Consider the following 14222-nt stretch of genomic DNA (forward strand, 5'->3'; position numbering starts at 1 on the left):
GCCGGGGTCGGAGGGCGAGCGGCTGAGGGGCAGGAGACCCGGGGGGCGGCGGCCTTGGCTGTCCCGAGCTGGGGGCTGAGCGCCCCGCACTGCTGCACCGAGGCCAAGCGGGCCCCGCCATGCTGCATGGCCGCCGCGGCGTCTTCACCGGAGCCGTCGGATGCGATGGCCTTGGTTCCTCCAGCGATTCTCCCTCCTGCAACGCTGAAGGGACAAGTGCATTGATTCCCTTCGGGGCGCTGAAAAATGTATACGCAAAAAAAATCATCATGACTTAGGTTCCATCGCTTAAAGCGGCACAAGAGTGCACGACACGCCGAGCCTTGCGGACCACCCTGCCCTACGACTGCGGTTCTGACGATCTTCCTCTCGAACAGAGGCGACAATAAATCTGTGACGGGAAGCTCCCGGCACCGAGCAGCACCAGCATTGCACCGGTGCGTCCCGGTTTTCCCCAGGCACTGGTACCAGTCTGGTGGTGCCGGTTCTTGGCCCTTTCAGTTGTGTGGTCGTTCATACTGGGGCAGAAGAGCAGGGGAATGGTGAAACCGGCCAATAGACTCCAGCTGGATTATGTCTGATTCACGTTCGATCTCTATATGAGGAAAAGCAAATGTATTATGTCAGGAATATATCCTCTTTGCTATCAAATAAACTGAAGGTTAATGAATATCAAATATTGTATCAAATATTACTCCTGAAGAAGTTCCTCAGAGTGTTTGCTCTCAGCAGTAATCAAGTCCAACTGCATTAATATTTGTAATATTTTAAACATGTAAAAATTATTTCAAAGTAGAAATCAAAGAATACATGTATAATTTGATTTATAGAATCATATTAATTTTCATTAGTCTTTTCGGTGTGTTTACATTCATGGAATATTTTATATGCAAAGACCGTTCTCTACAACTGATTGCAAAATAACATTTCTTGGAGGCTCCGGGGTGGCCAACGTTTGCTTTTGCTCCGGTGATTTACTGACCGAGCTGATTCAGTGCTTTACGGATGCTTTATGCTGATGGCTGATCATAACTACACGATTGTTACTGAAATGAATCACCGTGACACAGAAAGCGCGCCTGGTTGTCCTTCTGCTAACCTCTAATGACTTCCTCGTACCAACGGCAGCTACACAAAATGGGAGTAACAATCCCAACGCACCACCCGAAAAAACTGCAGCCGCTGGAGCGCCCAGGGCAGCTAATCCGGCGCCGTGGCTGCACAGATGGGCCCTCGCGCTGGGCAGTGCGGGTCGCTAATCCCGGCTCCCGACAGCTTTAGGGAGCGTGTGCCAGAGCCAGCGCCTGCCCCGCCAGAACACGCTGCTGCGCGGCCTCGGGAGCTGCCGCCGAAAATACCTTTGAAGGACACAGCTGGCGGAGGGCAGAGAGCACAAATCTGCCTCGCTTCCCATACGCACAGCTTTAAAGCGGTGATTATTTAAGATAAGGACTGTGCATTTCCACAGTCGGCCAGGCCAAGTCCACAGCCTGTGCTGGAAGAGCCGTGCGTTCCCCCGTCCCCTGTGCTGCCGCGTCCTCCCCCTTTATTTCAGGGACTTCTCTGAAACGCTGCCCTGCTCCCCTGAGGCCCTCAGTGCCCCCAGTGCTTTCATCCCATCCACGCCAGCATCTCTGCTTGGTTCCACCTGAGAGGGGCCCTAGGGGGAAGGGGACAGGGAAGGTGGCAGGAGGAGGACTGCTCCGAGCAGAGCCAGCGTGACGGCTTGGCTGTCGGGATGGGAACCAGACGGCGAGAGCTGTCAGCAGCCTTCCCACACGGCTCTGCTCGCATCAGCTCTGACCTGCGCTGCTCCCGTCATCCCAGACGTGCACTTCCCGGGAGGACCTCAGTCCAGACCCGCGGCTCTCCACTTCGCTGTTCCCGCTGTGGATCCACCCTGTCCCATTTAATTGCATCCTTTCTCATCACTGCTGGCCAGGATTCCCTGTGCTGCCAGCTTCTCCGTACCAGCAGTATACGACCATGCATGTCACTGCCATCAGGACCCCCGCATTTCCTTGCAGGGTCAGACCTCTGACCCTGGATTCGGAGCAGAATAACAGATTAAATTGACAGATTACAATTACTCTTGCCTTGGAATAATAAGCTGATAGGAGGTCCCTACAGGCAAGCGGTTCTTTATGCCGGCAGGATAAAGAAGTGCAGAGGGCTGGCTTAGCAGCCCTTTGTGTTCACGCTGTACTGGATCAAGCTGTACACGGCTTCCCACAGCAGAATAAAACCAGTCACACTTATGGGGATGCCTGTGGACACAGGCGTGCAGAGGTGCACAACTGCTTCAGGCTACCTGACCGCTCCTTGTCCTCCGCAGCAGAAAGCCCAGGGCCGGTTCCCACACTGGTCGCGGGGCTCTTCTCACACTTCTCACAACAAATATTCCTCCAGCCTTTGTGTGGTGATTGAGGATGGAGCCCTCGCCATCCCCAAGGGTGTGGGTTGCATTGGTGGGGCGCCACAGAAAAGCCAAACAAGAGCAACCTCGGAAAGGCTGGCTGCCTGAAAAAAAGGGGGACCTCACGGGCTCCTTACGACCTTTCTAGGGCTGCTGCGCCATTTCTATGGGTGATAAAACACCCTAAGAGTCTGCGGTCAGGACATACAGCCTGCACAGGCAGCGACTCGGCCAGCAGTGGGCTGAGACAGGGCACAGCGTGTGCGTACGCATGACGACGGAGCGGTGCTGCACCGCCCCAGCAGCTATCGGTGCAGGGCTGGGGGTCCCACCGCCCCCCGGGGTGGCTTACTGCTTCCCCCAGCCGGCACAGCGCAGGCCACGGGCACCAGCACGCAGGGCCCCCGTAACCCCAGCAAAGGGGGGGCTGCTCTCGTGACAGTTCCTGAGGCCCGGCTGGGATGACATAATCTCTGTGCCGAATACCTGTTATTTTTTAATGCATGATGAAAAGGGCATAACATTTAGTTTTAGCAAATCTGTGATTGGGAATTTGTGAACTGACCAAAGCCAGTAAATACCAAATGAAAAAAAAAAAATTATCTGCACTTTATCAGATCTCTGAATAAGCCTCACAAATATCCTTTTCTAAAGGACACATGCTGCAGGTCAGCGGGGATCAGTCGCCACTCCAATTCCTAATTTTGCAAGTTTTGATGGAAATCGGAATGAATTGATTCGTTCAAAAATAGCACTGCCAAGCACTTGGCCCCGATGGCTTCTGCTCTCTGATAATGAAAATCGTCAGGATGGCGGCCATGGGCTCTCTGATCATTTGCAGCTATATGCTTTAATCAGAGCACCTCACCCCATTTCAGTCTCCATAGGGCAAGAGCCAAAGGGAGACATAAATAACCTCTCATTTATATCTCCATAAAAATTAGTTGTCAGAAGCGATGCCATTCCCTGGACTCCCTTTGTTTCGCTCTATGGTCTGGTGTCAGGCCCTGGTTTCTTTCACGACAGAGAAAATTCTGCAGCCTTTACTCAGGCAAGATAGGGCACAGCAAGCCCCGTGCCACTGGAGCATAGAACCCAGGCTACGTATGTGCTTCTGTCCTGCTGGGCTTGTGTGGGCGTTCTTAATGTTCTGATTTATTCATTTATAATGTTTAGTTCATATTTCTACCATATCACAGACTCTTAAGACCTCCAGCGATGGAGGGTACATAACTTCTCCAGGCAACGTGCCCTTGACAGCTAATTTCCATCTTAAAATTAAAGCGGGTACTTCATTCCTACTGTCAGCGGGCAGAGAAAACAGCTTATTTCTCCATACTGAAGTGAAACTAAATCTTTTTAGATGGCTCCAGCTTGTCCAAACCTTTCTAAATTCCAGTCCCCTCCTCTGACGTGCTCCGGTCTGGCAATCTAGTAAGCGTGCTTCCTAATGGCTCATCCAGGTCGGCAGCGGAAGTTCGCAGGGCAGCTCCCAGCCCCAGCTGGATCTCTGGAATGCCCTGCTCCTTCCACGTTGGCAGCAGACCCTCGGTAACTCGCACCGACATCCAACTTGCTGTCGTTTCAGCTGGACCACATTTGCTGAACGACTGCATGCGTCGCGTGATTTTATGTGTTAGCCAGGTAGGTGTCTGTGTCTAAGCAAGGCGCCGGGGCTTCTGCTAGGGTAACGACCCAGCCGAGGCAGCCAACAGAGCTCAGCAGTGCGATTCATCTGCAAAAAGGCAGGGTGAAGTGAGCTCTGTCCTAAACCTGGTTGGCCGTATTGACTAGGTCTCTGCCTGCCTAGCAAGGAAAACAGGACTATGTTCAGTCCGGAATGCCAATTATGTTTTAGCGGTCTGAAAATACAATTGGGAGTCAGATGCCGGGGTGATTTATTCCTCTATGCATTTCAACCCCAAGGAAGCTCTTATTGCGAGCGCCGGGAGATGCTCCAGCCCCTGCTCCCTTTGAAGGCCCTTCAGCCGGCTTGCATTTGGTTATTGCACCCCCACATCCGCCCACCCGCAGGCTGAACTTGTGCCTTGGAATTCTTCGTGGCACTGACTGCCGAGCTGGCTTTGCACCCCCTGAAGCACACGCCACGGTCAGGCTGCTAGGCAGAACTTCACCTCCTGTACTTCATGCTCGGAGCTCACTGTGTTTCAGATCGCCGTGTTTCAGTCCTAGTTTTATCTGTTATAAAGCTGAGCTCTGGTTTAGCAAACCTGTTCTCAATTAAAGCGACACTGTAAAACCCTTGTTCCTGGGGGGGCCTAGGGAGTGGAAACACCGTGTCAAGTAAGGCACATTAAGTGACGTCCTAAAAACCAAAATGCAGACGGATTATCTCCCAGAAACACACTTGGAGAAATTCTTCCACCTGTCACTCTTTTTAATGAAAAATTCTCCTATCGCAGCCTCTGTCAGCGTCCTTTGTTCTGCCTTACGCAGCCAGCTGATTCCAATTCCACTCTTGGGCAGGAAGAAAGGAAGAGACGGGAAGAAGAACGTTATTCATAAATATCAGAGAGATTTTTATCTTTAATTTTCATTAGGCAAATCCACAGGTCACCAAATGAGTCGAAGTCAGATGCAAAGGCCGGTGCCCTTAGCCAAAGGGCTGCCTTTCTGAAACCTTTAAGGGCAGGCGCTTGTCTATACGCCCACCCATGCGAACACGTGCCTTCCCCAACGCAGCCTCTCAGCCAGGCATTATTTGTACAGCCATGGCCGGGGTTGTTTTAAGCATTTAGGGGCTAACAACAAGATTTGTTTTAACGCTTCAGCCAGGGGAGCTTTATATCCTAAAGACAGTAAGTAAAATATTTATTAGGAAGAATATCTATTTTTAACTAAGTCTGATTTCAGTTCTATTATTGATGCACGCACAGCACACACATAGACTTCCGCGCTTGCCTCCTTGCAGTAAATGTGAATCGAAGACTTGAGGCTGCAAACGGGAACTGGAGCCTGGGGAGGAAGGGGTCCGGAGGCAGGCGAGAAGGGGGGGTGGATGTTATGTGCCAAATCCAATACACATCAAAAAATGATTCATAAAGTTGACTCTCGATCTCGTAAAAGAATCCCAGTGACCTCCATCTGCGAGAAAGAGAGCCGAGGAGTCTATTCCTGGCCCTGCCACGCGCTTCCTAACCCGCTTCCTTTAAATACACACGGGCAGGGAACCGCGTGCTCGTACAGGCGCTGCCCCAGCGCCGCTGAGAAGCAGCAGTTGCAGCATTAAACCTGGGCTTAACGGAGCACCCGTCTGACCGCCTGCCAAGGGCGCTCTAGAACAAAATCCCATCCCGGGAGTAGCCGCTGCTGCAACTTCTGCTCTCCAGGCAGCTCACCTACAGCACAGGGAGCGGGTGCCTGGGAGGAACAGAAAACCTGAGGCTTTCCCCTGCCCAGACAAGAACCGGCTTGAGAAGACTGAGGACAGAAGATGAGTCAAACCCGAAGCAAAAGAAACCACCACGGGGCAGCTGAGGAAACCACCGTGGGGCGGCCAGGTCTTATCCCAACTCATTTTCCTTGCAGAGAGGGGAACATGCATCCATCGGGATGCGGTCACACCGCCCTGCTCCAGCCAGGGCCCTGCCGCCCCACCGCTTCTGCAGAGCAGCCACCTCTCTACCTGTAAGAAAAACACACGTCTCCTTCTGAAGATCCTTTGCCGTCTGCATTTGAGGACCCCGCGGCTGCCAGAGGGGAAACCAGCAGCCACTTTATTCCAGGAGGTGCAGATGGGACTTGGGGAAGGCTGAGGCTCGTGGCCAGAGCACTTCACGTGCCGGTTGTTCTTAAGTGCCCCCAGCCCCTGGTGCTGATGCAATGTGCTGTTATGAACACGCTCAGCCTGCCTTAAAATCATGGGAGCGAGAAAATGGGTGCAAAGCTGTGTCTTAGTCAGAAGCACTCCATTAGGAATGTGACAGGGATTCTTCTTCTCGTGTTGAAAAGGCCAGAACAAATACTAGGTCAAAAATCAAATCCAATCCAATCCAAATACTAGGTCAAAAATCCAATCCAATCCAATCCAATCCAAATACTAGGTCTAAATCTCTCCTTGCCGATTCAGTGGAAGAAACGCTTTGCCACCAGGGGAAATTTTTGTCACCAAGGAAAAGGAGAGAGAGAGAAAGAAGAGGAGATGCAGCAGTTTTAAGCAGAAAATTTGGGAGTTCTCTCTTTTCTCTTTGCCACCGCTGAACTATAAAAGGGCAAGTTTCCTGACAAATCAGCGGCTGTAGAGTGTAGTTCATGAGTGCATTTGACATCCTTGGACACCAGGTAGTAAAGAAGTTAGAAGTCATTTAGGCTGTGACGCAACAGCTGCATTTCACCCCAAAGGTGGCTTTAGTTCACCGACAAACGTAAAGATTTCTGTGCTCCTGCTTGCACGGGGGAGACTTCAGTGGCCACTCCAGCGACGGACAAAAATTGGTTGCTTAATGGAGATGTTTTTCTCATAAAGCCTGAGTGAAGCTGCACTCAATACGTTTGGGGATGCGATAGATTAGATAGTTTGTAGAAGCCGTTAATAGAGTTTTCAAACCACTTCGCTATCCATCTCAATGAAAGGCATTACAGAAATGTAAGCTCATTTGTTCTCATTACCTCCCTTTGTCTTTTTTGCAATCTGGATAATTTGCTAGGTTATCAGGCTATGTGTGTTTAAAAACACATGACAGATGTCACCTCGGCAGATATGCACGGGTTTTCTTATTATTAAGAGCAGAAATGTTTCCTTAAACGCCCTGTAGCTATTATAGATCCGTATCAGCTCTGACTCAGCGGCACAACCGCCCCAATACACTGGGAATAGAAGCCAGTGAACTCTGCTGGCTCCTTCTGAGCCTGCCAAGAGCATTCAGACCAAATGTCCTGTTTTCTGGCGCATCTTTTTGCAGCTACTTTGCCAAGCACACCTTCCCACGGAGGGCAGGTGGGACTCGACGCTCCCTTCAACCAGAGCTGGACCGGCTAACAAGAAGTAATTCAGCATTTTACAGGGAGCCCTCATACTGTCTTCTCCTGGGGCTTGGGAACGTGGAAGTTATTTCATGGAAAGGCCTGGACAAGGATGCAGAGATTGCTTCAGCATCAGCACCACTACGGTTTGGTTTTAATCATGTGCAGTAAAAGAGGTAACAACCAAGAGACTTGGATCCAGCCAAAAGAAACCCTGAATGGAAAAATACAGCCTGGCTTGGCCCATGTAGCGTAAACCACTAACGCTGCGTTACAGAAATCTCTTCCTACACCGAGGAAATGTAATTACCCCCGGAGTCAGCATGTTTCTCTCGCTGCCTTTTTACCCTTCCCATGGAATACATCAGTCGAAACCTTTTCCTTATGCTTAGGGTATTTCGAATCCAAATTCCTGATACAGAATGACACAGTGATCAACGCCTATTTTCTAGGTCTTGGTGGGTTTCATGGCTGCCGTTAGCTGCTGCAATTCAGCAGGGTTCTAAGAAATTACGTGACTAGTCTTATTATAATTAATGGAAGTGAGATGAACATACCCACAAACTTCTCTTCCTGTCATTTACACGGGGGAGCATCCATGCTGCAGGAAAATAAAGCCTTTTCTACGTGGTAAAATAAGCACTGCATAAATATAAAGTGTGAATTTATAGTACACTAATGACTTCCCATTAAACTGCTGATTGAACAGTTAGGATGTGGCGAGCATGAGAAGCTTACTCCACTTCCAAAGACCATGCCAAGTGTTTCTGTCCTTGGAAGCGGTGCAGCATAGCTAGGGTATTCCGGAATCACGATGTAATTTATTTTGCATTTCCCATGCAGAAAAGCCCTAAGAAGTAACAGCAGAAGGCAACCAGCCCCGCAGGCCCCATGCTGACCATGATACCATTACGCACAAGTAAAGCCGGGCAGTGCTGATGTTCTCAAGTCTGGACGGCATCACCATTCCAGAAGTGCAAAATGCTGTAACAAATAACAAAAGAAATGTGCACCGCTCCAGGCACGGAGGAGCCCGGAGCTTTGCAATTCTGGCCTTTGCCTCTGGAAGAGAGGGTGTTTCGGGGCTCCCACTGCCGTCCCAGTCCTGGTTCAGAACCAGCTAGGAAGGCGCTCCGCCGGGCTCCTGCCACTCCTGGCATCTTCAGCTCAGGAAGCGCCAGCCCCACATACCAGCCAAAACGTCTCCAGCTTCACTTACTGCCTGGAAGCAGCTTCTGTGTCGTTCCAGTTACACTTACTATCGCTGCAGCCTCTCAAGCCTCAAATCTTGAAAAGAAATCAATAACATATCCAGCCCTAATGGCATCCTCGCCAGCAAAGAATCTTCAATGTCATCAGAGCTCCTTTCCCCCACCAAAAGCTACCCTTCAGGTGGGGGTCAGCCCCCACAGCAGGCAAATGCAAGGAATTCCTACTGCATGATGGCATTTTTAGCTATCCTGTCTTTAAAACCTCGCTGTGTTTTAACGCCGCGCCACCATGAGCACAAACACCAGTTGACTTTGGCACAGACAATGGGATCTCCCACCCACCATGAAGGACCGGCGCGTGCCTCCCTCTGCCTCTCCCAGACCTCACCCTCCCTCCCTGCTCCAGCTTCTCCCTATTTGGGAGCCGGTGCCAACGCAGAGCTCCCAGCCCCCTGATCCAGGGCTTGAATCTATACCTGCGCTTGCACGCAGCTCTGCCCAGCACGGACTTGCTGTCCATCTGCCTTGCACGCCCTCGGAACTCCCTTGTTCTGCTTGTACATCCATCCTCCCTTCCACGCCATCCCGGGGGCGTGCGTGGAGGCATGCCCAGCCTCCACAGGCATTAACATAATACAGCAGAGAGCAGGGGAGAAAGAGAGCAAGAGACTGTGCAAAATAATAAATAATCACAGAAAAAACTAGGGCACCAACAGCGTCCCTGGCTTTTGATGTTTCCCTCTCATCCTGCCCTGCCTTTTCTCCTGCGAAAAGGGAACACTGCAAGGTGGGAAGAAGCCCCGGAGCAATGGGGACACAGGGCTGTTGCTGTTCAGAAGCGCTAGCAGGATTACAGATAAATATTGAAGCTATCAAAGAAGCTTAAGGGATTTAGGAACCCACTCCCCATTATTATCCTCTCGGGGGGGAGGGGAAGGGATCTTTTGCAGAGACCTAAGCAAACGCCAGGACTGCGCTGACTTCTGAAACACCCCGCTCTCGATACAAATTCCCTTCCTTTGTTGGGCAGGGGGAAAAAAAATGACAAATGCGGGGTTTTTATAATAAATAGAGTCCCAGTTTGTCACTTGTGGGTGCTTCAGCGACAGGCCAGGCTCTGTGCAGACCACAGGGACAGCGCTGCGCTCCGGGACGGGACCTTCCCGGTGTCAGAGCCCGGCTGTGAGCAGGAGCAGCAGGTCCAGCCCCACCACCTGGGCAGGATGGGCAGGTCCGTGTCCTGGGGAGGTCCGTGTCCCGCCGAGGACCCCGGATCCATCCCGCAGCCGGCACCCAGCTTTCTCTTACAGCAGGCAAATCCTGAGAGAGCTGAAAAATGACTTGAGGGATGGTCTGGAAGGAAAAGCTGTTGGTTCTTCTGGTGCGTGTGTGTGCGCAGACAGGGGTGGAAATTACTGTAGAAATCAATTCTGAAACTGAGAGGCGGATGTGGGATGTTTCAAACCTGCCTCCATTCAAACCTGCCGCCGAAGCGTCACAACAAAACTTCATTAACAAAACACGGTACCAGGCCCTGTTCCTCCTCCCGTCTCCCAGTTCCTGCTGGAGGACAACTTCACTGACGGGAAGGAGATTTTTAATTTGCACCAGCGTAAGACAGCGCAGAAGGATGTCGGCGATCCCTGCCAAGGCATTAGCATCCTCTCCGCCGGCACTCCTGGGCTCACAGCGAATTCCCCAGGAGCCTGCACAAGTCACAGACCAGCTCCTGTCCTACAGCCCCCACGGCACAAGCGCGTGTTTCTCCCTCGCTCTGCGCCCCTCAGAAGTTACCGCCGCCTTCCCGCATAAACTAACCCCAGCTCGGTGCATGTGGGGCGCGCCGAGAACGGGGGAAGGCCCTTCCCGTGCTCACGTGAGGCTGCTAAGCAGGGACACAGGTTCGTGCTCAGCGCTGGGCTCCCGAAGGGCGGCTCGCAGCTGGCGGAGCGCAGCAGGGCAGGGGAGAGGCAGCCCCCACGTCTGGGCCAGCCCGTCGGGTTCTGCGCAGGGAGCATCACCGCGGTACCGAGCCCCTTCTGCAGCTCTCCCTGCAATTTTGGCTAATGCAAGGCCAGTCCTCAAGCAGCCAAAATGGTTTCTCTGCTACACTTTTAAGGGAGTGCTGCAGTTTTAAACCACAAATTAAATTTTTAATGAAACTTCATAACTGTTGTACCCAAATGTAATGTAATATTGATAGGAACTGTGCATCCAGCTAGCATGAGATTGCCCTAGAAAGCTTTTTAGGATGTTATGCAATATATAGCTAAATTAATTATTTGTAATGAAAGGATCTCTGTCCCTATAGCATCACTGAGACCTACTAGTACAAAGCACACGCTCCTCATTCTCACTGGATGTACATGTCAGGCAATTGGGAAGGAAACCGACTTTTGAGAGGGGAACAATGAAAGGAAGAGAAGGGAAAAAAGGGGAGAGAGTGAACGTGTGTGAGAGAGAGAGGGAGAGAAACAGAGAGGGAGAGCTCTGCAAAGAAAGACTGCAGCAAAATGCAGCAAATTTCCGAACTCCAGCCCAAAGTGTTTGTCTGTTACAGAGGGAATACTCCACCTTACACACGCTCTATTTGTACCAGCTACACACCATGCTCAAGCTGTTCTAATGACAGCTGTAGATTTTAGAAGGCGTAAAAAAAAAGGTTTTGCATACACGCTGTTCTGCAAACTTAACCACGGAGCAGCTCAGAGATGCGTGCCGCTTTCCTGCGGCTTGTCTGGCTGCACAAGGCAAAGGGCTTTGGAAAGGGTCCTGCTCCCTCGGCACGCGGGCTCCGCACAGGCAGCGGGGCTGTAGTGAGACCAGAGAGCCTCTCCTTGCTACAGGCTGCCTGAAAACAAGCTCTAATATTAAAAAAAAAACCAAACCCAAACAAACAACCAAACAGCCTCACAGCCGATGGTGAGAGCTCTGTAATGATTCCTGCATGAATAAATTCTAAATAGGTTAGATCTGTCTAGCCTGGAAAACAGATGACTGGAGAAAGGGTGATGGTTATAAAACTGAGTAGAATGAAAAAGATGAACTGGGAATGGTTGTGAAATTTCATCATTACAGAGGAATTGGAGTACACAAAGTTAAATGATAAAGCAACAGGCTTAAACCAAAACGTTGTCTCTTACACAATGGGGAAATAAGCTGCAAGCTCATTAGCAAAGAATATTTTGGATGCTGAAACTTTTTTGTCATTTAAAGCTCATGGAAGAAAGGTTCCTGCTTTAAGCACGTTGGGGCTGGGGGTGCGCAGCCAGGGGCGGGAGGGGACGATCCCTCCGGGAAGCTCAGAGCCAACACGGGCACAACCAGCGGCTCGGCGGCGCACCGGCTAGATGCACAAACAAAAGGCGCTGGGTTTCTCGCTCGGTGAAGTCTACCCATTGCTATTTCCCATCACAAAGCTGTCTCCATCCCATAATGGATCATATTGTTCCCACTCCGCAGAGGAGACTTAGATGCGGAATCAGCATTACCCCACAGGAGATGGTTTTATGTACGGCAGGCTGTACGAACAGGAGAGAAAGCTTCCACTCCCTGCTCCCCAGGGCTCCAGCTCCTGGGATTAAAGAGATTTGGGCACTTAAAAAAAAAATGTCCTTTATGCATTTGGAGCTCTGCTGTTCTCACACAAAGGTTAGCGCTGAGCAGATGGAATATTTGCAGACCTCACCCCTGCCCTGGGCAACTGGCTGTGGCGGAGGGCACGGGGCAGCCAGGGCTGCTGGTCCCTGGAGGGAGCACCCCGGCCTGTCCGAAGTGATATTCGTCCATCACAAATACAAATGTGCCTGCTGGCTCCTGTTCAGAGCTAAATCATCTCCAAGGGTCCTTGAGAGCTGTGCTCAGCTCTTTTCAGCTACGGAGCGATAAATCAGTTAGCTACAGAGAGCACTCTGGAAGAGGCACGAGAAGAGTTAAAAATAAGAGGGGCTCCATTATTCCATTATACCCACACAGCCCCTAAATCTACAAAAGCAATAACGGCTCCTGCTGCATGATTCAGTGGCTTTGGGAAAGCTGAAATCTTGATCATATTTTCTAGTTCTTTCTTTGCATTAGGAGACACAGGGGTTATTTTGCTTATCTATTGTAGCGCAGCTTTGTTGTTTTTTCCTACCTAGGTATTTATACGGTCTCCATCACCATAGTGGCGGAGTGTTTATTTTATTGCACCCGTCACCTTGGTCTCATCTCAGCATAATGTACTGTGGATGACAAAAGATTCCTGGTTAAATTGGTTCGGTGACACGAACAGCTTTGTCAATACCATGCAGATGTTAACAGAAGTGGGCACCAATTCAGCTGCCTCTCAGACCAGTCCTACACTGGTGTAATCGTATTGCCTGCAGCAACATTATTTTCAGTTTGCGTTCCTGCCTGTGGCAGAAGAATTAGACCTGCAGTCTTTTCCGCCTTTTCCATAGCATCCCTGCTCTCAAAAAAAAAAGAAAAAAAGACAAACCCAAAACAAACAAAATGAAACAAAACAAAACCAACCCCAAACCCAAACCAGCACAGAAGGGAGACTGGTCTGCCCAGTAAAGCACATCCTGCCTGTCCCCCTCCTCAGCGCCTCTCTGCCCCATTCCCGTTGCACTGAAAAGCCAGACAGCACAGAGAGCAAACAGGAGGAAAAGTGACCAGGGCAATAAAGCCAGACGTGGAGAACCCAGTGGAAATGTAGATTTTCCCCCAGATTTTCCTGGAGCAAAGCACGCAGCACCCGAGGCGAGCTCCTGACGGGCGTCGGGGGGCTCTGGCCTGCGGCTGCGGGGGCAGGACCAGCGCTGAGAACCAGAAGCCTTAGGAAGGCGGCAAATACCAAATCTCTGCAGCCCCCACCAGCACTGGGCGGCCAAGAGAAGCACTGCTGGATCCTAGCGAAGGTGCTACGCAAGCGCTGAGCGCGCCGGCACATCCCCGTACCTCTGGGCCACTTCTGTCCCAGCCCTGCCCTGGCTTCCCTGGGCTGGGCTTCAACAGCCGGAGCAGAGGATTCGGGGGTTTCACCAACCCTGCCATCCTCCTTCTGCAGTGCCTGGTGACAACCCCAAGCCCCTGGGTTTGCCCGTGAAATGCCGGGTTAACTGCGACCCGCAGCGCACTGCTGGATGAGGGGAAGGACCTCCCAAAGGCAGCCGAGATGCCTCGGAGAAGGAAACGCTCCACGCCAAGAGTTTGTCATAGAACTCTTGGGGCTAAACACCTGCAACAGAGCAGGCACCAAACCGAGTCACGCAGCCACAGGTCCTGCTGCCAGCAGCTCGGTCTGCTCCAGCTCCCGGGGAGGGCTCGTCAGGCCCACACCAGAGCGGGGAGAGAGGGGGGAAGAGCACCGTGGCGTGGAAGTGCTTCATCTTTTGCAGATCCATGGATGGAAAGCTTTTGTATTTTACTGACCCACTTCACTAATCAAAATGAATTGCTTCATATTTCACAGGATAACCTGGCATTATGTAAACACTCCAGCCATATGGACTGCTGCAGCGCAGGCCGGGTAGAGCAGGCGCTGAACTGAGCTGAGAGCACCAGAATCACCCATGGTAAAATCAGAGGCACGGCTGGTTACCCAGGCAGTCCACAAGCTGAGCCTC

The 14222-nt window shown here is 51.4% G+C and overlaps 1 protein-coding gene across 1 annotated transcript in view; it reads left to right on the forward strand.

Annotated features, from left to right (window-relative positions):
• The first annotated feature begins 119 nt into the window (after positions 1 to 119).
• The window catches only part of NPTX1 (neuronal pentraxin 1), a 17377-nt gene continuing 3274 nt past the window's right edge, over positions 120 to 14222 (forward strand). Inside the window, exons 1-2 of the mRNA XM_009643638.1 lie at positions 120 to 248; positions 2336 to 2453. Coding sequence (XP_009641933.1) covers positions 120 to 248; positions 2336 to 2453 — 247 coding nt within the window. The remainder of the gene's footprint in view (positions 249 to 2335; positions 2454 to 14222) is intronic.

Source organism: Egretta garzetta, unplaced genomic scaffold (assembly GCF_000687185.1).
Source record: "Egretta garzetta isolate BGI_Z169 unplaced genomic scaffold, ASM68718v1 scaffold131, whole genome shotgun sequence".
In the NCBI taxonomy this organism is placed as follows: Eukaryota; Metazoa; Chordata; class Aves; order Pelecaniformes; family Ardeidae; genus Egretta; species Egretta garzetta.